Source organism: Ixodes scapularis, unplaced genomic scaffold (genome assembly GCF_016920785.2).
Source record: "Ixodes scapularis isolate PalLabHiFi unplaced genomic scaffold, ASM1692078v2 PGA_scaffold9__187_contigs__length_104089568, whole genome shotgun sequence".
Classification (NCBI taxonomy): domain Eukaryota; kingdom Metazoa; phylum Arthropoda; class Arachnida; order Ixodida; family Ixodidae; genus Ixodes; species Ixodes scapularis.
Window position 1 is genome coordinate 31930716 of NW_024609884.1, and position 24749 is coordinate 31955464.

At 52.3% G+C, this 24749-nt stretch overlaps 2 protein-coding genes across 2 annotated transcripts in view; one reads left to right on the forward strand and one right to left on the reverse strand.

The window, feature by feature from the left end:
• The window catches only part of LOC8034357 (rab3 GTPase-activating protein catalytic subunit), a 284365-nt gene that overhangs the window by 57244 nt on the left and 202372 nt on the right, over positions 1–24749 (forward strand). The window lies entirely within an intron of this gene.
• LOC8034355 (leucine-rich repeat and fibronectin type-III domain-containing protein 3) overlaps positions 1–24749 on the reverse strand; it is a 64887-nt gene that overhangs the window by 7085 nt on the left and 33053 nt on the right. The window contains exons 2-3 of the mRNA XM_029968476.3: positions 7577–7695; positions 2382–3274 (exon numbers count right to left, since the gene is read on the reverse strand). Coding sequence (XP_029824336.1) covers positions 2382–3269 — 888 coding nt within the window. The 5' untranslated portion in view covers positions 3270–3274; positions 7577–7695. The remainder of the gene's footprint in view (positions 1–2381; positions 3275–7576; positions 7696–24749) is intronic.

The window sequence follows — 24749 nt, forward strand, 5'->3', positions numbered from 1 at the left end:
GGGTTCTGTAGGAGCGGACAGGCAGAAAACCCTGGTTGTGATCTTCTTTGGTTTCCTTAGGTACGTCCTTGCCAAGCTGTGCAACGGGTTGTTACAAAGAGGCCGTGATACAAATACAAAGTAAAAGTATATTTTATGGATTTAGTGCCAAGCCATCAAAGAGCAGTTGGCACGCCCCAGCGGAGGTCTGGGGATTCATGTAGACCGCCTCGGGATGTTTTGACGTACAACCGAGAGCTCACTTACATGAAAGAACGGGATATGTTAGGGGGTGTACAAACGCTTATATGCCAAATTGTCTCTTAGAACTCGTACAGCTTCATTACTGATCTGTTTCCACGTTGCGAAAACCCAATAATCCGGTAACAAAAAGTTACAGAAAAAAAAAGTGTGTTAAGGCTAGGGCTGGGGCGCCGATTAGAACTCTAAACGCGATTAATCGCCACCCTTAAATCGATTAATCAATCGATTAATTGGTCTCCTTTATTTCCATGCATAAGATATGTATTTAAAAAAAATGCCTTTGTTTAAGATGTGACAAGCGGCGCAGTATACAATTTTGATTTCGAATCAACCTCGAAGTGTAGGCGTGGACAGGTTAGACACACTCCCAGATTATTACTCCGACTGCATGGTGCAAAGAGGTTCGTTTATATTCTCCGGCAAGAGCGGCCTCCTTTCATAGTTCACAATAGTTTGCTGCGCTAAACGGACAACCGAACAGTGTTCAAGTGGCCGGGACACGTGCAACCTTCTGCACTTATCTGGAGTTACAAATCTCGCCCCTACAGTTAACTTTACGCTAAAATTTCATTTAAAGTTTGCACTTCATATAGGTGTACTCCTCCAGGTCTGCGTGGTGAAAGCATTGAACTTTTACTTCCTTTTGGTTCGTCAAAATTTTACCAACTAACTGATTAAAAAAATTAATCACGATTAAAGCATTAGTCGATTCATCGGTAGATCAATTGGACAACACTAGTTGAGACCTTTGTTGTGTGTTTTGTCCTAATTATTAAGGCGAAAGCCGTACATGTCTCATCGTTCAGTCGACCTTTAAAGTCCTTGAGCGAAAACATGTCGGTGACACGAAAAGTACGAAAACACGTCGGTAACACGAAAGGTACCAATGAAACGGCATCAAAAGTGCGTCGTCAGAGAGCCACTGTCTTCGGAGGATCGCTATCACCGAGACCACAGCAGACGCCGCGATCCGAGTGAGCCAATGAAACGGCGCCAAAAGTGCATCGTCAGAGCGCGCTGTCTTCGGAGGTTCGCTACCACGTTTACATCCGCGCTTTCGTAGTTCATGGGCCCTAAACTCGTCAAACACAAAGTTGGGGCCGAAGTTGACGGAGCGCACCGATTGGCCTATCACGACGATGACTTCGCGTTTTTGTCGCCGACGTCCAATCAGCGCGCTCCGCGAACATCCGACTCCAACTTTTTGTTCGACGAGTTTAGGGCCCTAAGTCGTGTTAGGGATAACATAAGAGACCCTGTGAATTTTTTGTTCTCTTATCTCGGGTTTTCAGAATGCATTAAGTTCTAGAGCTTGCTTCTGTTTTCGGTGCTTTTCTTTTGATCTTTTTATTTTAAATTTTAGCACCGCTGCCAGCATGTTGCATTCGGATGCATACACTCTTATCTCATACGCACCTATCTGGGAATCTATTGGGGGAGAGAGAGAGAGGGAAGTGTTGAAAAGAAAGGGTGCCTGGCACTTATTAGAATCTATTGGGAGGATACACCATTCCAGTGTTTACAAATCTACGGCTCAGCGTGCAGTACCCATACCGAGCACACAGCATGCGCACGGACGCTGAAAATAGTCCCGGCCAGATAGACTTGGCCGTCACATTAACGCGCCTCTGAGCGACGAATACGCTCTCGCTGGTCTGTGGACATTGCACGCTGGGCTCCTACATTGCGGTGTGGAACGCGCAGCAACGTACTTAAATCATGTGAAACGTATATATACTTGGACACCTATTTTTGCCTGACTAAACCAGATATCCGTTTAAGGAAATTTCGCTGATAAAGTTGGAACGGCTGACCGATCAACATTTTTCTCATGGGAACCAAAAACTGAGGACGAACGAGGGAGGAAGCTCTTAGCACTCCGGTTATTCTTGCGAATCAGCACTAGCAGTTATTTGCAATTTAGAAATGAACCCGAAAGCATATAACTTTGTCTTTTCTTGTCGTCCATAGTCTTGCGTTTCATTGCTCGCCTGTGTTAGCCGATAAGGGAACGGAACCGAGAGTATCACTAGACATGAGCTAAACACGTTCACGATCACTCGGTGCATAGTAAATGTATACAGCTGCTGAATTGAGGAACTCTGCAAACGGAGCTAGAATGAAAGAGAGGAGCCTACCCTGAGCTCGGTGAGCGTGGAGAGCGCCTGGGTCGGGAACTCCACGAGCAGGTTGTTGAGCAGCGACAACGAGCTGAGTGTGTCGTTGATGCCGCTGAACGCTTCCCTGTCGATCTTGAGGATACGGTTCCGTTCCAGGTTGAGCGCCGTCAGCGTGTGCATGCTGCCCAGGTCCTCGGGTGCCACGGTGGCGATCTTGTTCTGAGCGAGGTCCAGGAAGGCGAGCGACGTCAGCTTAGACACCGCCCGGGGCACGCGCTCCTGGCCCGTGCCCTTGAGGTTGAGATTCTTGAGGCTGGGCTCGAGTCCCGCGAAAGCTTCGTCCAAGATAGTCAGCTCGTTGTCGGCCAACTTGAGCGTGTTGAGTGGCAGGCTGCTGAAGGCATTGTCTGGCACGGTCTTAATGGCGTTACTGGACAGGTCCAGCTGTCGAAGCGAGCTGAGGCGCCGCAGCGCTTGGACGGGCACCTCGGTGAGCTGATTGTCCGGTAGGCTGAGACTCGCCAGACTTTTCTCGAGCCCCTGCAATGCCTTATCGGACACTTGTTTGAGCTGACAGCGGGCCAGGTGCAATGACTGGATGTCCAGCTTGGAAAATAGTCCATCTGGCAGTGAGTCTACGGTGCTGTTGTTGACGTGGAGCAGGTCGATAGGCACATTCTGGACGGACGCGTGCAAAGCGTTCATAAGTCGCGGAAAGTTGACGGGGCTGCACTGGATCGAAAGTCTCTGGGCGCTGCTGTAGGCACAGATGCAGTCAGCGTGTAGGTCCACCAGCTCGCGAGACCAGGGGCACTGGCCACGGGCCACTGGCACTAGAAGCACGAGGGACAGGGCCACCAAGCCCCACGTTCGGTCCGGTTGACTCCGTCGGGGCCTCGGAAGCATGACTCCTGCAAAGGGGAAGACCAAGAGGACGGCCGACGTGAGCTGCCGAGAAGACATGGCCGAGGCATGAACACGCGGGTAGTTAATGTATGGCTATGTCGTCTACCTGCATTCAGCTACTGCGGCGCTACCAAAATGAAAGAAGGCGGGGCTGTAGACGCTCAGAGTTGCCGATTGTTGCCGTGCCAGGCATCCCAGAGTCATTATTATTGGTGCGCGCGGTACGGCTCGGAAATTACGGTGCTTGACGCAACGTGAAACACAGGAGTAGAAAAAAAAAAAAAAAAAAGAGCAGATGACAGTGGGAGGAATCGCATCGCGTTTTCTATCGTCTCTCTCCGTGGTCTCTGGCGCTCGCGAGAAGTTGGCGTCACCGAAATTCAGCCCGGCGTCGGGAGCAACATGACGCCTCTCCCCCGTCGAGAAGTCGACGGCGGCGCGCCCATGTGGCGCTCGGTTTAGCTTACCTTGACCCGAACTGCGCGCTGATAGGGTGTAAAAGGCGTCGGCGCTGGCGGCCCAGGTTGTTTTTCGGCGCTCTCTCGAGACGTATCGGTTCCTGCTTCAGCGATCCAGCGCGGGTAATTCGGCCGAATTGTCGTTCCGACTGGCACTCGTGTCAACCGGTCCTTCTCTTCGACGTGCGTCAATGCGACTCGGAGGCATTCCTGGCCGGACACAAGTCCTTCGCGTTTCATGTCGGCCAGTTAGCGTGCCCTCTCGCGAACAGGCAGGCGGTCGATCAACTGCGCTCTCCAAGGTCGCAGCTTGCACGAAGACGTGCGCGCACAATGGCGGACCAGGTGGAGGGGCATCGCTGCCGGACCCGTGTCTCTGAGCTCCCGAGGTCAGGTGTGTTCACGTCTCTGCGCCGGACACGACCGCCGCAGGAGCACGCTATAAAAACCCGGGAGCGCACTCGGCAACGGTCGCGCGGTGCCCGAGATCCGACCGTCTGTCCGTTGAACTTTCCCGGCGCCCGAGATTCGGTGAGGTACCGGCTGACCGTTTCATCTGGGGCCGCGAGAGACGCTTCCTTTGTGAGAGATTTTCAAGTTCACCGGCTTCCTTTTTCCGGTGAAAAGACGCGATAAGTGTCGGTTGTCGGGACAAAAGCGCTAACGCGCGGCAGCGCAGGATAGAGCTAGTTGGCCGCCCGCGCGCGTTGCTCTCTCGGGAACTCGTGTTTTGTGGGCGGTGGAGGGAAGCGTACGCGGAGTGGTTTTCTTGAGTTCCAGGAATTCCATGTCGCTGTCGTCATCGACAGACCAGCTCTAACGATGCCCCGCGGTGGTAGTGGCCCGTCTGGCCGGAATAGATCCGGTACGTTCTTCGAGATGCCGTCCCATGCCGAGTGGAGAGCCACTAATGAAGTCAGCACGTCCCGCTGCAGCCCAAGGGCGGCCTGGTTACCCGAGTACGGAGCTGTGGGGAAACCCCATCCGCGAGTACTCCGACCCGCAGGACTGCCATTTCCAGCTCTAATGCGCCAGCATTGGTAGCTATGTTTTTTGTTTTATACACTGCACGCCCTCCAGCTCTCTCAAGACGTTAGTCGGTCGGGATGTCGCCGAGTTTGGTTCGATTATGTTGGCGATGCATCTCTCCGAATTGACATCGGGTACCCGCGTTGTGAATGTGACGAATGCCTCGTAAGAATGCTTTGGGCATCGGTTGCCTCCCCTTCCGTTGCCCCCACTCCCCGCCTTCTCTTTGATTGATTGAGTCTTCTTAGGCGGAGGCACGAATTGAATTACGAGGGCCCATGTATCGCTGCCTCAAGTGAAGCCGAACGTTCCTCGCCCGAAGGATCTCCTCTCCCAGCTGCCAGAAGGCTCGTCCTGCCTATCGCTGTTTCACCACGTCGCGTGCGCCATCGCTTATGTTCTGCCTGTCGTGCTTGTCTCCACTCGGAGGCGGCTTTGAATCCACGCTGCTCATGTCCAACCCACAGCCCCCGCTGCTCCCGAAATGAGCTTTCCTTTCCCCGCCTTTGTGGTCGCGCCTCGTTTGCCGGGACAACTTGTCTGTTGGGATTTTCCAGGAGCTTGACGCTAGTCGTTTCACCAGAAAGAAAAACACTAACGACTGGTGCCGTGTACAGAACTTATTCTGTCACGGTCTTTATCAATTCCATCTCGGTGCAACGAACGCCCGGGATCAACTTTCTCCCCAAGGTGCCTGCCGCAGCATGCTAGACTTTTGGACACATCCACTGATCGGAAATTCCTTACTGCCCAGTCAACTTTCCGAGGGAGAGGGGGCCGGTCAGGATGGTGACGACCGATGATGGTGTTCGCCCGATGGAAGTCCCCCGGGAAGTCGAATAAGAAAAGAAAAACACACTAAAAGTTGTTTGATCTCGCTGGACACATTGCGACGTTGGTTGGTTTACAGTGGCCAGTGTGGCCACGTTTATTTCAAAACAAAACGACAAGTCAACGGTAATACAGAAAACTTCCAAAATTAAAACTCATACTTTAGTCCCCAGTCTCAAGAGCCGAATTTCTCTGATCTCAAAATCCGAATTCCCCCGAGAATCCTCGCGGCACCCCTTTTCTAGACTTGTAGGGGCCTCCTTTCCCTCCAGAGACGGACCAATCACTTCAAATTCGCCCATCGTCACGTGGTACACTCTTACCCAATGATCAGCGAGCTGTCAACGTGACACCCCTCAGACACCTTAACGGTCAAACCCAAATTCCTTGTAGAGTCACTACATGCTTTCGTCGCCGCCTGGCTGGCGCCACCCAGTTAAGTTATTGCGTCGATTAAAAGCGAAGTTTCTACACTAAGCGGCGAAATACACTGGGCACAAGCACACCCGCTTAAAAGCCACAAGTGCGGACAGAAGCCCAAGACGCGAGTGTTCCGGCGCCCCAAACTGAAACCCAACCCGTTTGTCAACGACCGGGTTCCGACTCTTCTCCACCGAGCCCCGCGGCTGCTCGAAGCCGCCCGCGTGTGAGAGAACAAGGCTCCCCGTTCATGCTCTCACCCCTGCCGCGAGTCTGCGAGCAAACGCCCAAAAATGTGGACACAAACATAGGCAAATAAATAAATAAAAAAAAAAAAGAAAACAATGCCGACTCAACTGTAGAAAGATAGACTTTTCTAAAACAGATCTTGCTGATTTCAAACAAAATCCTTCGTTACACCAAACGTCCCGACACTCCAGAGGCGAACTCCGCGAGCGCGTGAACCGAAAGAGCGGCGCTGTCGCCTGTCGGGCGGCCCCCTCGCTGTAGAGGTCATCTCTAGGTGGGTGTCTTTCCCGCTGGAAGGGCCTACAATTATGGCGGAACCTCGCCGCCGGAGCTGTCATGTCAGGACGCCGGCCGCCTCGTCGGCCACCGTAATGCCAGGGCCGGCGGCGAAGGAACCTTTTGTCGGCTTGTCTCTCCTTCCGCGTCCTCAGCGCGCTCGGCTCTGGGGCTCGCTCGCCATTGTGAGCCATCCTAGGGTTGTACCGTAATGTGCCGTATCGTTTGCCCAAAGGGCTGGGCGTGTCGCGGGTAACGGGCGAGCGCAGCGAGGATCTGTTTTGGCCATTCAAAGAGGCTAGTTGCGATCGTCTCGGGATTACCGTGGCTACGGGGGTTAACGGGCGCATGGCGGCTCTCTCTCGGTGTGGCCCGAAGCATTCAGGTGCCAGGGAAGAACGCTGTTGCGGACGATTCTTTCGCCGACAATCGGCGGCCATAAGATACGCTCAGTTCGAGCAGGCAGAGGCCACCGGCGAACACCCGAGTTCTTTGATGGGCTTTCCAAGGACGTTTCTGTGGTTATCTCGATTTAGCGTTTCGTGGATCGCTTCTTCTGATTTGGCAAAATAAATACCTGCGGATTCAGGTAACTTGCGCGACTTGTGCGAAGTAAAAAAGTTTCTCGTGGCTGCCGCCGGGACACTAGACGGCGCTATCGGAACAACAACAAAAACAGATCAAATATATTTTTTTTTGTTCTTTTTTTAACATTTGGAGTCGCTAGACGCATCTTCTCCAGGCATTCACCTACAAGAATGTTACGAACGGTTGCATCTTTAGTCTGGTTACGTGTGTGCGTTTTCGCCGCTCTACAAAAATTCCGGTAGGCGTTGGTTTAGATCAGTGGAAAGCGGGGGAAGGGGGGGGGGGGGGGGGGAGGCCGCCAGAGGTGCCCCCCCCCCCCCCCCCCCCCTCTCCCACGCTTCTCTTGGTCGCTCAGAATAGGAGACGCCCGAGTACATATAGAACCTCGAGAGTATGCGTGGTTGTGTATGTCCGCGACTGTGGGCGAAAGGACGAAGAACCAAAAGGGAAACGTACGCGGTAAAAGGACAGCCGGAGTGGACGCTTCCGCCTCGAACAACTGCTTCTCGGGGCCGTTCGTGGAATGCGATGTTTCAGTCTGTCAGGGCCAGACGAACGGCGCGCTGCCTCGGGCCCTGCAAAAGTGGAAACACGCGCTGATGAAGCGCCGGCTGAGCGACCCACCGCAACGGCATAAAATGGTCGTTTGCCCCGCGCTTTCTAGCTGTTCCTTCTGTGGCGGAAGAATTAAATAAGAATATTATTTTTGCTTGTGTCTTAGCTCGACTTCTTTGCAGGCAGACTGGAGGAAAGTGCCGTGTCTCCGCGCAATGCGGCGTAGGTGTAACCGTGACGCAATGTTCGAGCCAGTCGCATAATCATGCACATTTATTTGCGGAGAAACGAGTGACACGCACGCCATACGCCGGTTCGTCCGCCCATCCATCCCCGCTACGTTTCTCATGCAAAGCGTGACGTGTAGGCGGAACGTCGCTTATTGCTGCTAAAGCTGTTGAAATCGAGGCGCACACTCGTCTGCCTCTCGGGCTGTACTTAAATTGTTTCACTTTGTCCGTCGACCCGAGGTTGACAACTCAGAACGCAGAACTCCTTAGGCCGGTTGTGAACAAGTTTAGTAAAAAAAATAGGTGTGAAAGTCTTTCGTTGTACGCGAACTTTCGTAATAAAGTTCTACCCAGTGCTCGTAGATGGTGCTTTCGGCAGGCGCACGGAAACGATTGGTTTGTGACTGTGTGTAACTGGCAACATGCACCTATCCTGGAGAAACCTTAACGCTCTTCCGAACTTCGAAACTTGACACGCGTCCTTGTTTTCGTTGCTTGTGTGTTCAGGGGCGGTTCTGCATTTTTTTTTTCCCAGCCTCCGTGGAACTGACCATTGTTGATGACAACTTCAGAGTACGCGTACTTGCAATTTCTGCAATAACAATGGAGAGGCACTCTACCGGAAGCAATTCTGGACCGTTCTCTGCTGCCTTCCTCGTTTCACCACAACTCGAGGCCACGCATTTACTAGTATAATTTGAGCACCATGGTCCATCCGCCATCACCAAGCTGGCCGCAGCTAGAGGTACTTTCTTGGAACGGCCTGTGTAAGATCGTTCACTCAGTCTGCTTTTGATAACAAAGGAGAGAGCGGGGTCTCGCTCATCCATGCTCAGAACCAATGTGCGGACGACGTCGTCGATCCGCAGGTTGTAGCTGTGACTCACTTGTGAGTGATTGCGACTGCGTTTCCTTCCCCTTTTACCTCTCCCTCCTCGTACCTGACGAATACGGTTTGGTTCAAACGTCACCGGAGTTTCTTTTCCTCACGCCGATTTCTTTGCCATTTGCGTTACACTGCGAGTGTAATTGCTCCCGCTGGGTTTCTCTCGGCAGTCATGCTGTAGTGAAGAAGCGTGACGCTCGATCAATAATATTTTCTCGGTGACGGGAGTTGAGATGAATTCATTACAAAATAAAGATATAACTGCGGGGGAAAAAAAAGAAGAGAAAAGCGATGTCCGTATTTTTATACCGCCTGTGCTTGGTCTGCCTCAACGAGCGACTTGTCTCTCAGCTGTAGATGAGACATTTAGCCAGTGCAGTACAACCGCTAGCCTGGGGTCTTTAACGAGCACCACGCACTAGTGATGCACAACCGCTGGCCGGTACGATGCCCATCCAGATCGAAACGGGCAGGTGTTGGGATTGAATCCAGGATCCCCGGATTCTGCAGCGCGAGCTTAGCACGAACAAGTGATTGTTTACTTGTTTTGTCTTCTTGGAATTGAACGGCGGCCATAGAACTACCTGCGGGGCGGAAAGTCTCGATTCGGAGCACTAACTGAAGCGGCAGAGATTGGCGCCCGTCTTTGAGAAAATTGCAAAAAAGCGGCTATATCGTGTTGGCTCTAACTGCGTTCCGCAGTGTGCCATCATGGCAATGATTCTAGCAACCATACTATGATTTCTCCGTGTTTTCGGGCGGTATACGCGTATGCATGAATTTGCCGAGTGACTACGTATAGGGCCACTCTTGCAGTCTTTCCCATAGATTTCTTCTGTCTTTGGATGAAGGTTTCATGAGATTTAGGAGAAGTCCTCAAGGTGGAGAAGATTTACGTAAGGACAAATTGGCTTCCACCTGAAATGGAGCGAAGCTCGCGTTCTCTAGACGACTGGTGGCCGCTGAAAAAGTACGCCTGGTCCGGGATTTGATCCCGAGACCTCGACATGGCTACCGCAGCTCTCTACCGACTGAGCTAACAACCAGGAGCTGGCAGTCCGTAGAACAGACGAATGTGAACATTTGCAGTCGTGATTTTAGCCACCGCAAGGGTAGGATCAGTCGACAACGATTTGATATAAGGAGATTTAGGGGAAGTCACCTAGGTGGAGGAGATTTACGTAAGCATAAATTTGCTTCCACCTCGGGTGGAAGCCAATTTATTTTTGCATAGATGAAGGTTGGACGCAGACAGTGGTAATTTAGCCGCATTTTGGCTCACAGAAGTGACTTTGGAATGGAACAGAGAATGGAAACGTCGATCGTGCAGTCCGCTGCGAACTGAAGTGAAAACTCGGCCGTTTACGGACAATGACTCGGGTTCTCGTTTTTGGCGGGCCGGCTTGTTCGTCGTGGGGGTCTTCGCAGGCCACAATAACACGAAAAAAAAAGTACCAAAAACTCCAGTTTTACTCGTTTTAGTTCACAACGCATCTGGTGCCAAATCACACGCGCGCAGGCTCCCATTCATGGGGCGATTCCGCGAACAGGTCGAGGTTCACCCCTAAGCTGACAGTGCGGTGGAAGCTACGCGCTCGTTGAGCCAATCGTATGTCTCTTTTTCGCCACGTCATAACGCACTCCCACCCATCTAGTCATGCCCTGAGAGCGGAGTCGGGTGATGAAAGGGAGGCATTTAATTGGTCCGGCGAGCGCGTAGCTTCCACCGCACTCAGTTGGGTGTGTGTATGTGTGTGTGGGGGGGGGGGGGGGGGGGGGGGGGCACGGAGTAGAGTTGTTCAAGCTCGTCCGGTCTCCGCGAGGGGCTGCACGAGAGCTTGGCCGGTCTGCGTATGCCGAGGAAGGCCGCGGTTCCTCTGTGGAGGCTACGGGGGCATTGTAGCAGCTGGTTTTCCAGTGGTAGTGAAAAATCGCTCGGCCGGCCAGCCACCATGCGCCACCGGCGGCGAGGCTCTTTTTGGGCGCCGGCCAGCCTTGTAAAGGGCAGGTAGTTGCGGCGGAATCTCAGTAGTAACTCGTTTGCCTCAAAATTTGTTCAGCACATTAATAGACACTTGTGATCTAGTAACCTAAATTGAAAGTCACAATCTTTTTTTCTCTCGAGAAGTTGTATTTTTAAAACTCATCTGAGTGGCTGAAAGGCTTTACTGGCAACATTAAAGACGTGACGTGTATATATATATATATATACTATAAGCGTGTTTAGCTTCCAGGTTAGCGCATGCATGCTACCGCCCGTTATAGAGGGTACAGCCGTTGGCATCCATCCATCCATATTGTAATCTGGGGGCAGTACAGCTTGTTCCCGACGGGTTACATAGTTCGACTGTTTCTGGCGTAACATTCATTTGCCGCATTGTCAATATCTGTTTTTAATTTAGTTACAATAAATAGCATGCCGGGAGGAGTTAACCCGGAGTATTCCGAAAATATGTCTACTTTTAATAACTAAAACAAAAACGCCAGAAAAAAAAAAATCTTTCATTTGAACCGAAAGGTGTCGGTAACGGCGGCGTTTTCGACGACGACCTCATTTTGAGCTGCCACCAAAGCGAGTCAAAATGGGGTAAAGGTCGAGTCGGACTCTGTTGGTAACCGACACGGCAGCTCGTCGCCTCGGTTTACGGCGGACAGTGGACTTGAGTGTGCGGGATGCCGTGTTCGACATCTCTTACAGGGATGCTGAACCGAAATTTGGATTTCGCAAAATAAGGCTGGAGAAGCGTTGAAGGAGACGCTACGAACTCCAAAACATCACTCACACATCGATGTCTCAAACGGATAGCCGTGTTTTTTTTTTTTTTTTTTAAAGAAGAGCGCGATCAAGCGAGGAATGTGACGTCATGATTTTTTTTCAAACAGTTGAGAATGATGGGAAGCGGCCTCGCTTCTCTCCTCCTCGCTTCGGTTCACCTGCTCGAGGGGACGAAGCGAAGAGGAGAGGGAATGAGAATCGTGTTGTCACGGAAGGGTGAATGGTTTTTTATGGTATAGTCTTCGATTAATGCGCTTCGCACGTTAAGCAGCTGCGGCGGAGTAAAATACTAATTATATTGCTAGTGTCTTTGCGGCTAGTGATTTCGCGACCGCTCGGGGATAAGCTGATGTGCATGACGTGTGCATGACGTGTCGGGGGGATGCGCATAACTTGTCGGGGGGGAAATAAATGCGGAAAAGCCCACCCGACATGCACACGTACGCACTCCAATTTACATGATGTCACGCGATGGTGACACGGTGTGGGCGAGGCGCGCAAACAGGTCTAGGAGACGACAGGATTTCCTCGAAGACCAAAATGTAATAGGAAGGCGCGAATGAAAAAAAAAAAAAAAAAAAATATATATATACATATATATGTAAGGACTGAACGGGAAGCCACGCGAGTTGAAATTTTGGGCGTTGGTGCCACTTGCGATCTGCCCAAAGTCGCACTTCCTGCCCTCACCTAAGGAAACATTGTGGTCGTCTCTCCGGGGCGTGGTGGCATGCCCCCAGCGCAACAGCGGCATCGAAAAACGAAATTCCGTGAAGCGTATAGAGAAATAAATCTAAGCGTGAAACGTCATCCAGTGTACTGGATAAGCCGCTGTAGCTCGACCCCTACAAACACAGAAAAGGGAGCGATGTGTATGTTTCAGCAGCTTATCCACATTTCGGAGGATGAGCGTAAAAAACATCGTTAAGCGGCAAAAAAAAAAAAAAAAAGTTAAATAACTTTGTTGACCTGTTTCTTGATCTATCCTGAAATCTAACGAACGTTCGTCTGTTGAGGAGAGGAAAAGTTCTCAGACGGTCTCTGGTGTCCCTGATAAAAGCGTCATGCGCGGTGCCAGCAGTAATATATTGTTCAGTGTTCATCGGCGTGGTTGACTGGACGCTCGGCAGCACGGTTGAACTGAGGTGTTTTGAGAGCTCACCCATCGTGCCCTCCGCGGAAGCCTGGGAAATTCGGCTTCGTTGAAGGAGCGTGTCGTAATGAGGTCCACCTCACTCGGTCCGCTGCCGTAGATTTGAATACAATGGCGGAAGTTGCCTAATTCGTCTGACCCTGGGTGTCGACGCCCTGCGGGCTGTCTCTCCTGCACACGTGGCGCGGAGTTTCGGGTCCAGGCTAGCGATGGTGCGTCTCCGGATGGTGTGTTTACCGCATCCTCAAAAGTGGTCCCTCGATTTCTGCCTAATGACGTCATACATGTGTCATACTGTTGTCTGTCGCGATCCTGGCGGTGGCACAATAGCAGACATGTGCGTGGCAGACGCCTGCTCTGCGTAGGCCACTCTGCCGCGGGTCACTCTGCCGCAGGTCATTCTGCGGCCAGGCAGTCGATGGAAACCAAAGCAGACACGAGTTGGGACGCCACGACGACAGCGATCCTTTCGTCCGCTCGCCTTTTTCGCCAGCATTTGTACGACCAGCCGCCAGGATCGCGACGTCCGACAGCGTGACACATCGGCACCTGTGGCGCAGTCTGTTGCCACTTCGGTATCATTTTCGATGCACCGGCGAGGGGATAAACACACCAGTCGAAGACGCGATTCAGGCATCCTATATACTTGTGGGGCCGTGGGCGGTTTCCGTTGTGGCTAGGTTGAAACATCGCCGTGTACGCTCGACTCTGTGCGGTGGTTGTAAGCGATGTGCGGAAAGGCGCGTTCAAGACTGCTGGTGGAATTCCCGTAAATTGACTGCGAAACGGTCTGTGGCGAGAAGGGAACAGATCGCTAACAGGCGCTCAGAACAAGTCGGCTCTGCTGAGCCTCCGAGATGGATTCGGCGTTACGTAAGGGAACAAGGTTGCAGATAAACTGGCCGCCCCTTCGGATAATCGTTTGCTGCCCGCTTGTCCGTACCGTAAACGAGGTCGTCAAATCGCTCGGAAGGACTGCGCTTTTTCGAGCATATAGCCGTTTGTGATTTGGCAGCCGACGACAAGCTTCGCAGCCAGCGAACTCTTACGCCAAAACTCGCATCCACGAAGTTGTTTTCTGTCTTTTTCGAATTGGCCATATCGTGCTTTGTGACGAAGAACCTCTCGTTTCTTTTAAACATACGTGAGCTTGTCTCCATGACACTTAACTTCTTTTTTTTTTTTTGTCACCAGTCGTAACCGTTGTATCTTTTGCGTCCTAAAACGCTCAGGCAGCATTATCATCATCATCCTTTGTCTTTCTGTCGTGTCGTCCTCGTTAACGTGGTACTCGCAGACGAACTATAATGAGGGGAAAAAAATTAATAGGGCTGAATTTAAATGGGCGTTTTTCCTCGTAGTCATTGCCGCGGAGGAGGTTGGGGGGTACTCGCAAGCCGACAATGCACGGCTCGTGCAAGGACGAAACTACTGCCGGGTGCCGAGCTGCGCGGTTGTGTTTCGGCGGGTGCCGTGGGCGCGAAGCTGTGGGGCGGACCCTTGCCTAGTTTGGCATTCTTTGATGCTCGGTGTCGCTAACGGAGTTCACGCGACTCTCCTCGGATAGGTAGGGTCGGCAGGCAGCAGTGCGCGTCGGCTAGCTGCCGCGCGTGGGACTGACCTCGCAGCAACACGCCGTGTGACGTTTTCCCCTCGGCACGCAGGGCTGTGTTCTCGTGCGTGCCGGCCCGGAGGACGCCACGGGTTGATGAGGACGCCAAAGATCGGCTAGCTTAGCATTCCCTCCAATATTGCCGCCGCCGCCGCCCCCCCCCCCCCCCCCCCCCCCCCCCAAATATTTAGGTGAATGCAGACTTATTATTGGTGAGATGAAGATCTCGTGGAGATGCGAATGAGGTTTCGGTGTCTTCATTTACAGCGAAAATATTCCGTCGTACGTTGTACTTTTTGGGGGGTTACTGTACGCGTCAGATGCAAGAAATAACTTTTTAAAAACCTCCCTGGAGTTGCTCCAAAAGTAAGTTGCAGTTTATTTATTTTTTTAGCTATTGTGTCCTACTCTCTTGTCTTCATGCGAAGGGCGAGAGTTCTTCGAACGTTTAGGGTATTCTTTCCTTGTGCAGTTCAGAGCGAGAAAACATAGTTTTGTGATCACCAAGAAAGTATGACTACTAGTTGAGACTGGCGAGAAAAATGTTGGGAAAAGAGCCACAGAACGCAGTCGCTGGCCTTCATTACTGCATCCGAGGTGTAGATCGGTCACAGTAAATAATAAAAAAATTAAAAAAACGAGTTTTTCCGCAGATTTAGAAGTTTGTGTTCCCACAAGATTAATACAGAGTGAATCTCTTCCGTAAAACAGGGACAAAGGGGGAGAGAGACAACACGAAGCGCTTTGTGTGGTGTCCCTCTCCTTTTGTACCTGCTTTACGGCGCACATTCTTCAAATAATCATGTACCAATTAAAGGGAAGATGGGGCACTTCTACATTTGAGAAAAAACGCTTGAATTGCGTTCATTTGGCCTTTAGAACAGCAGATATCACAATTATATTTCAATGCGACGCGCCGGAGAGCCATAAGAGCAATTTGAAAATAGGGCTGAAGCCCCGCCTCCGTAGCCTTGGCTTGGCAAGCCAAAAGATCCGTCGATGACGTCACGTACAGCGACCATCTTTCGCGTTTTTCTCGCGTTTAAAAATACTTGCGCGGCAAATGGTTTTGGTATTCGGGTTCACGAGGTAAAAATACACAAGAATTCACTTCTAACTCATTTTTTTCAAGAAGCTCCGTAGCTTCCCTTTAACTAGCCCATATCTCCATTTTAATCCCTTCCGTGTTATTTGTTTGAAGCATTCCAGTCCTTCGCGAGACGTTAACCCCAGGAAACAAAACACGACACGTCACGCTCGCTGCGCATCGTTCTCAAGTCTAAAAGGGTAATGAGGCAGTTTACCTCCAGTTTATTAGGTAGAAGACAGTCTGGCCTAGGCATGTACACAATGTCTGCTTCGGGGACACTAGAATGAAATAAAACGCCTCGCGCCTGCCTCTGTAGGTGAACAATTGCGACGGGTACGTTGAGGCGTCGCGGCGTCGCCAAGACCGCTCGTTATGGCCCTAATTAGCCAGAGTTGCCCGCTACGTGGCGGCAAGGGCCGCATGTCTAGGATTGCGGAGCTATGGACGCAGCGCGAGCGGATCGGGAACTGTGAAATTTGGGCGTCTTCATTGTTTCCTTCTGCGAAGGCCAACTTCTCGTGGGTCTAATCTTCGCGTTGGTGCTCCGGTGCCCGCTGGACGCGGAAGCGATTGCGTGGGATAATCGGCGGCGCGGTGCGCCGGACTTGCGCGGAGTATGCAGCGGCCGGGAGGGACCCACCAGTGCGTATCTTCAACTCCTCTTCTCGGGTACCGTTGCCTTTGTGCCAGGCCCTAACGGCCCTGCCTTTTGTGGCGGGCTGTAAATTGAATGACGAAAAACGTACGCACACTATCGACTGGCGTTGTTGGGTGGGCTGTTTGTGACTGTCCCGGTATGTCTGACTCGTCCCAGTGCGGCTCTTAAAAGTTGGTGTTGTTTTGTTTTCTCTCTCTCTCTTTTTTTCTTCTTGTCGAAGGTCACGTTTTGATTGTCCCCGAGGCCAGAGGGATAGAGGGGAACGCCCTGCTCGAAGGACGGACGGACACTTGTTACGAGCCCGCGCGCTTGTTTCTTCCCCTGGGTGCCCTTACAAGCCTTCGGGGGTCATTCTGCATGTCCACTGTCGTGAGGCGGTTGTGGGGCTATTGGGAAATGGCGCTTGTTTGAGACTGCATTTGCTCGCCGGGCGGCCAGTGTCGCTGACGTGCAAGTGTTTCCCTCCGGTTGGCTCCGCGATCGACACCGTCGAGCTGAAAATCCTTTGCGAGACACGGAACAACCAAAGCTACACAGCGTTTGAGCGAAACGCGCGTATTTTAAGGTTCACGTTGTGAAAGTTCACGTCGCAGCTTTTGGTGCATTTGTTATTAATGAGTGGCCGCATATCCCAATCGTATGGTGTGGCGGCCCTTCATGTTTATTTCAGTAAGTCGCTTAAATGGCAACTCCGCTTCATTATTGTTTTTTTAAAAAAAAACAACAACAACAACAACAACAACAACAATGGAGTCCTCCGCAGTATCACCTAGGAAGACCACACGTCAAATATTACGACCTGGTTCCGTCTCAATGTTTATTAGACGGTTCGGCAAACTTTGCAACTCGCCAAGTTGCCGAAATCGGCTAATTCGAGCTGCCAAATTGAGGCGCAACCAACAGCGCAGTCAAGGCTACGGCGTGGGCGTAGCCAACATTGAGCGAAACGTCATCACCATGGCCCCTTTTCGCTTGCTTTTACTTCTTCGGGCAGTCGTCACGGGTGACGTCAGCAACGTTTCCTCTCGGCGCTTAGCGGTGTGCACGTGCTTCGCTTAACGCGCGTGCGCAACGCGTGTCTTGGGAGTCGTCCCGCCATTACCGCCGTCTCCCGCGTCACAAGCGCTGCCGTCGTCTCACCGTTTGTGATTATTGTGTCTCGGAGTTTCGTCCACACTACGGACACTACGTGCGCAGACTTATGCCGCAGTTGTGCAGACGTCGTCGAAAGTCGCAGACACCAAAACGTGGTGAAGAGTGCGGTGCAGACGACACTTGCGCATGGTATCACGTGACAGAGGATCGCGTGACATCTCGTACCACATGATAGCCATGTTCTTAGCGGCCCGAGGCGGACGGAGCCGAAGTTTCGGTTTCGATTTCTGATTGTGTTTAAAATTAGTGTTATCGATATATATCCCATTCTTCGCAAAGCAAATGACGTGGTGTTTTTTTATTATTGCTTTTTTTAATGTGAAATCACTCATTGTTCCGAAATCTTGGGAATTAAGCGGAGTTGCCCTTCAACGAAGTAGCTATAGCTTATCGGAAGCGTGGTAGAGCTATGGTGCCTGGAACGCATCTCCGACTGTTGTGTTTACCGCGTCCAAAAAAGAGTGGTCCCTCGATTTCCGCCTGATGGCGTCATAGAAGTGTCATGCTGCTGCCAGTCACGATCCTGGTGGCGTACCAACAGCTGTGGTATATGTGGCAAACGCCTGTTGTGCTGCAGGTCGCTCTCCAGTGTGGCAGTCCACGGAAGCTTCGGCAGCCACAAGTTGGGACACCGCGACGACAGCGACACTCGCGTTCGCTCGTGCTTTTCGCCAACATTTCTACGACCAACCGCCAGGATAGCGATATGCAACAGCATGACACTCCGGCTTCTGTGACGTCATTTGTTGCCACTTGGGGACCACTTTTGGTGCATGGGCAGCATAAGAGGCTAAACGCAATAGTCGAAGGCGCGCTCCAGGCGCCATAGCCTCCTTATGATACCGCGTACAAAACTGTTTGTACTTTGCGGTGTCACAGTTAGTATTTTACAAGTGTTTTCTTCCTGGAGGTTTGGAATAAGGCTTGATTCGCAAGACCGGTATTTTATCAACAGCGTTGATGAAATACCGGTCTCTCGGCTGGCCGTCTCACGTTTCACAAGGCTGCGTCCGTGCGTGGTATAAAGGAACACCTTGACGAGCGTCCGAATAAAAGCGTCGGTTCCTGCCTCGTGGACGTGTCTTCGTCCCGTCGCAGAGTGAAAGCGCTTTGCAACACCAGGCACAATTCGGTCCCCCTCCATTTTTCTTTTTCTCTCCCGGCCAGTGCGGCTAATGGGACGACAAGCAACGACGGCCGGCGGAAATAGTGTACTCGCGCCATTTGGTCGATTGTCCCGCGGGGCACTGTGCACACGGCGTCTCGAATTAGGGTTAGGCGACGGCAGCGCAAGCTGCGCCTTGGCCGACCTTGGTGCTCCCATGAGCTCGAACCAACGCATTGGAACGTGGCGCAGGAACGCGGTCGGGGCAGACAACGGAGCTGTGGCGGCTTTCGGAAGCGTTGCACCCGTGCCGCCATTTCGCCACGAGCGATTCAATGAAACGGTTGTTTCATGCGGCGTCTGACCGGGTCAAGGCCCGCGAAGGCCTCCTGGGCGCGCTCCGCCCTGCCTCCGCGCCAGCGCCCGCTGCGGCAACGCACCGCTTTCGGGGGACTTGGTCGGCCCGAAGTTCGATGCGATAAGCGCCCGCGTCAAATTGGATTGCGTGACAAAATGTTCAATATTGGACGTTTTGTGTCGCTGGATGTTTGGACCTGGATGGACATTTTGACTCGATGGAGAGTCTCGGTGATCATTTTGGCCGGTTTGGGCTTTTGGTTAGACAGAATTTGTTTTGTATGAATCAAGTTTCCTGTTGAAACTGAGTATAAATCCAGTTTGAACAGGGAATTTGTAACATATGTGCACGCGTGTTCACGTAACGCTTCTCATTTGTTCATCTGGATCAAATCTGACTGTACGAGTCAACATAGCGCGTTTACACTTGAGGATTCGCGGGCGAATCCGCGCGGGCGGAAAGTGGATTTTGGAGCCGGGTGGCGAAATCGACTCGTGGCTGGCGGAAAATCTGGATATGGGTCCCGGACTCATCCAGGTTTTCCGCCATCGACGAGTCGATTGCGCCACCAGGCTCCAAAATCCACTTTCCGCCTGCGCGGATCAGCCCGCGACTCCGCAAGTGTAAACGCGATATAAGGTCGATTCGGATAATGCGATTTTACTTGCGATTTCGTAATTGCGACGTCGCGCGTAAAAAAAAAAAAAAAAAAAAAAAAAAAAAATTTGGGAAGTTGCGGTTTTCGACGTCGCCGCTGCGATTTCACAAGCAAAATCGCACCGACTGCATCGTGCGTTAACATGGCTTGTGCAATACACATTTAAGTGACCGTTCAATTGTAAAATGTACTTTTTTTTATTACAATTCGATTAGAGTTAAAAACTTGAACGTAAACATTTTACAGAGATCTGTCTGGTTGGGAGTAATTATTAAAAAGTGCAAACACCAACCAAGCCCTTTTATAGGGACCCTACGTTTCGAAGCCAATTCGGCCTCTTCTTCAGGGGCGACTATGGCTATGGCCGTTGAGGAGCAGTGTCCTTTTCTTTTTCTTCTACGGTGGGTTTGCGCGGCCACACAAAAATGGCGAAACAAAGAACTTTACAGAAATAATCCGTCGGCACAAAAATGACGTGCGCAAGTTTGCGCACGTCGCTGAGCACTGCGACGTCAAGGACCGTCGTATTGACTTTGACAACACATGCATCATTGACGTTGAGACAAATCCCCGAAAGAGACTGACAAAACATGCATCATTGACGTTGAGACAAATCCCCGAAAGAGACTGACAAAACATGCATCATTGACGTTGAGACAAATCCCCGAAAGAGACTGTTTCTCGAATCCTGGCACATTCAAACAACGACGGCAATAAGAGCATTGGCAGACCGTCAACTTCGGCAGTGTTGGTTTAAGAACGCGATGGCTCCTAGACTACACCGTGTTTTTTACACACACCATCAAACTTCGCGACTAAGGATAAGTAGCCAAGATCGCCACTCATGTCACCACGGCGAGACAAACCCTGGTCGTGACGTCACGGGTGGAAATCATAAGAGGGCGCCACCGAACCATCTCGGCTCTGTCACTGACAAGGTGAGAACGCGGCAGGGTCTTTTTCGAACGTGCGGCGTCCTGCCGCTCGCTTGCTGCCTTCCACCGTGCTTTGGTGGAAGCGTGATCGAAGGTAGGAAACTCGCGCTGGAGGCGGGACAATTGAAGGACCTCCCTACTGTTCTCATCCTGCTGCCAACGACGTCTGCTCACTCTGGGGGACATCGAGCGAGCTTCGAGTATTCTGTGCGAATGCCCAAATGACGGCTGGTGCTACGACGCCACGGCAGCTGTGGCGACGCGTCATGGCCGCCCACACCCAATGATGTTTTCCCACTGGCCCTTCCTCTGAAATTCGGATGGATTATGATTCGCGGGGCCCCCGCTGCGGTGGAACCGGGTGGAAGGCATAATTAACGCGTAGTATTTGGCCGCCAACTTTTATGGGCTTCGCACACACCGGAAGCTCTGCACCAGAGAGACGGCCGGTTGGTGGCCGCAGAAATCTCCGTCGTCCTTCTCGAGACGGCGTCGCAGTGACGATAACTCTTGGCTCGGCGAGGCACCTTACGGCGTTATTACAGAGCGGCTCAAGGGGGAAGGGGGGGTGGGGGCTTGGGCTTGTCGTTAGCCGAAAGATGAGCGGTTGACGGGTCTGGGCTGAAACGTCAACGCCGGAGGCAACCGCGAGACGGGAGAAAGCGACGGGGAATCGACAGAGAGCATGATCACAGGCCTGTGCTTCGTTCTCTCGCTGCGCCCCGCGGTTCAGCGCCGAAATTGGTGGAGACGGGCCTGTTCGGCGGGGCCCTAAAGATACTCATCTGAGCGCTGTCATTGAAGGCTCCCGGTGACTTATCGGCGTCGCATTGTTAGCGCGGTTCCTACACGAACAGAAACCCCTGCCAGCGTGCCGCTCTTTTGTGTCGACACGCCTTCGTTCTCGGGGTCGTTTGCCTTTCTTTTTCGCGGTTTTGTCCCGCATCAAAGACTCGTTTCTAACCAGGTGTATGTATACCTTTAGGTGTACCCGCCGGCTTGCCGAAGCACGTGCGCGAGATGTCTACTATGCGTAGCCTGTTGTACGCATCCGTAGGCACTTCCTTTGTGACGAGGGGGCCTTATTCGATTCGGACTATTCTGCGCAGACTTCAGTTTGCCGGTTTGATGGATATGCCGACCGCGCGAGTCTCGTCTTTATCCTTCCGCCCGACTTGCCGAACGTCTGATGACGACGAGGTGACGTTCTTGATTTTGGTGGACACTGTGGCCAACTCCGCCTGCGTGTTGCTTTGCAGCCGGCTCTGAGAATCCAGGTGAAAACTGCTAGGAGCGATGTAACGAGTTGCCGGTCTGTCCAAATGGCCGCTGATAGCGCCGTCGAGTGACTGCCCACTGTTGCCTGTCTTGGGCACGGGATGGCGCTCCGCTAGACATTGTTTTTTCAGAGTTCCTTTTTTGCAGCAGTTGGGGTTTGCGGGGGACCGTGAGGATTTGTTGGCGCTAGCCGCGAATTCTCATTTTTCATATAAAAATAAATGCATTTTTTTTTTTTTTTTTTGCTTGTTTCGCATTTGTCGTTTTCGAGCCCTTGTGAACGCGGCCTCCACGACGCAATAGCGAAGCCTATTCGTGCGCGCAATGAAGCCGAGTGTCAGCGTTGTGAGGCAGCAGCTCGTTCGCGAAAATGACCCTTTTGAGTTTGATGGCCTTCGATGGGGGGGAAGACGGAGAGGGCTTCGTGGGCGAGTGAGGGGTCTTGTGTTCGCGGGCCCACGGAAGCAGCGGTATCTGCGGGACCTTGCTTTTTCCCACAAGCCGCCCCCGGCGACGAAGCGAGATGGCCGCTTCTTTTCCAGGACCAGTTGTAAGAAACGCCTCGCGCGTTGAGGCTCTCGTTTCAGCCATACCTGCTCGCTCGGATCCCACGTGGCGCGTTCACTTTTTTCAAGGCGGGAGCGCCTTTGTTGTCAGTCGAGTGGGACAAGGCTCCGCTGCTTTCTGGCGCGCGCGGCGTCCCGCGCTCGGGCATATGCAGCCCTTCAGCGCGATCCAAACCAACGCTTCTTTTTGCGCCTGTAGGTCGTGCGGCTGCGGATGTGACGCATTCCGCGTCGTTTTTGCTGTTTCCGGGCGCGCTTTCTGAGTCAGAAGCGTGCGCTTTGGTTTGGACGGGCCAGCTACGGGCGGGGGCGCACGCGCGCACGCAGGCACGAGCGCACAAGCAAAGTGCAACAGCGACAGACTGGCCGGCGAGAGAAAGAGAGAGGGAGAGAGATCGCGTTGTCATGTTGGAAGAGAATAAAAGGGGGGGGGGGGGGGGGGGGGAGGAGAGGGCAGCCAGACGGCGAGGGAGAAACGCGGAGCCGGAACTAGCTTGCCCTCCACCGATTGGCCGGGACACAGGCGCGGCCTGCTACGTCACCGCGCTTTTTTGTGCGGCTTGAGAAAGAAGTTGAAATCAACCAACTTCTTCGTGCGCGCCCGGAAGGAGCGAAGAAGCGGCGCGACGTCACGAAAATGCGTCACATCCGCAGCCGCACGACCTACTGGCGCAAAAAGAAGCGTTGGTTTGGATCGCGCTTTCCTCTCTGCATACGGGCGCGCATTCGTGCCCGCTCCGTCGCTGGCCGTCCGCCGAGACAATGGAAGCGCTGACTCGCGTGCGCCGACGTGATTCGGCCTGGCCGAATGAACGCGCGGGAAAGTAAAGCGCGAGCAACACCAACCTCGACTTCGTCTTGCTTTGTTTGCTTTTTCCTCTGGGTTTGCCTACGGGGGATTGCGAGCAGGGTGTGTGGAGGGCAGCCTGTGTCGTTCTCCGATCTATTCATAGTTTTGTAAATCTCTGAGGCGTAATGTTGTCATAATTGGGTGCGCTGTCGCCCGGTGTCTATTTGCCTGTGCGGCGACGTATGCGAGCGTAAGGTCTTTAGTGTGCTTGCGCGTTGGTACGGTTCCTGCCGCTTTTCTTTCATAATTGAGGTGGACTGCGACTAACGAAAAGTTGGTTTTGCTGTTGCTTTCTTCCGTGGAGCAGGTGCGAGTTTGGATCGACAAGGTATGTTTGAGTGGCAAGTTGAGTTCGGTGTTCGTTAGGGGTACTGGGCTGACTGGAAGCGCCTCTACAATACGGACACCTTTGAGGCTAGGTCAGTTTTTCATGCACCGCCTTGCCTTGTCCCAAGTTCTGAGTTCGAGCATTTGTGAGTGATATTCCAAGGTAGCTTTGACGGTCCCCCCTAGTCAACTAACATTGTCCAGGCGTCGGTGTACATTGGACACGCATGGATGTAAATAAACATACTCCGCTTGGCGTATTTTTCTTTCGCAAAGACTGGGCAAAAAAAAAAAAATATATTTCGCGGATGTCGTTTTAGGGTTCCATAATTTTTGTCTTAGTTTTGTTTCTACTTTCGTTAGTGGTCTCTCCTCGATGACACCGACTTTCTTTATTATTATTCAGCAATCTTTACGTGTTGTTATATTCTACAGATTTTATCCTTAGAACTGAGATTCGGCGCTGATATCGTGCGTTTACCACTTCCTGTTCTCATTTGTGGGAACCTTTCACAAACCCAAATGAGGCGACGCCGTCCGGCGGGAAAGGCGTGAAGCATTCGCGCCTATTAACATGGAACGCACTCATGTCGTTGTCGCCGTCCGGCGAGAAAGACGTGAGCGTTCGCACCTACTAACATGGATGATTGCCTCCTTTATACTCACAAAGCCTGGCAGTTTAATGACGGAGCCATAGAGTGCCCGGTCGCAGATTTGGAGCGCGAAGATCTGGTAGCATAGAGCATTTCTCGGGGAACCTGATCGTCAGCGCACAGCTTTTGCAGCGGCGAGAACCCGAAACGTGGTTTTCAAACCGGACGAGAAAAGAAGCGGTAGCGCGAAGAGCACGAGCGAAGATTCCATCGCTCGGGAGAAGTGTGTTTCGGTGTCTCGCCGCAGCGGGGCGCCCGTCACGTAACTCCTCTCATCCGTTGTCTGCCTTTCTACCTTTCCACTTTCGGCGGCCGCTTCTCGTGGGGATCTGCCAGGCTTTGTCAGCATAGAGGAGGCTGTGCATGGATGGGCAGATGCACGGCTAAAGACTTTTAACCGGGCTGCGGCTCGCGCCGCCTAGCCGGTATGTTTAATTTCATCAGTTTCACCACAAATGTGCCACTTAATCTGGCGCGGCCTAGCGGGAAACCTTTGAAACAGGGGATCGGGGATCAAAAACACCGTGGAAAGATTTTGCTGCTCCAGAAATACGTACCATTAATAAATTGTTCGATCTTCCCACAATTGTTCGAAGCCGTGTGAGTAAGCTTTCTTTTACAACGATGTGGTATTGCGGCGTAAGGCTCCGCAGAAGTTTGCAGAGGCACTCCGACTTTCGGGTCGCGAAGGCCTGCCAATAATTTCGTAGAAGGACAGCGAAAGCAATCGCTGACCTGATTGTCGACATTTTCTAAACTCCACGTCGTGGAAAACTGTCCTTGT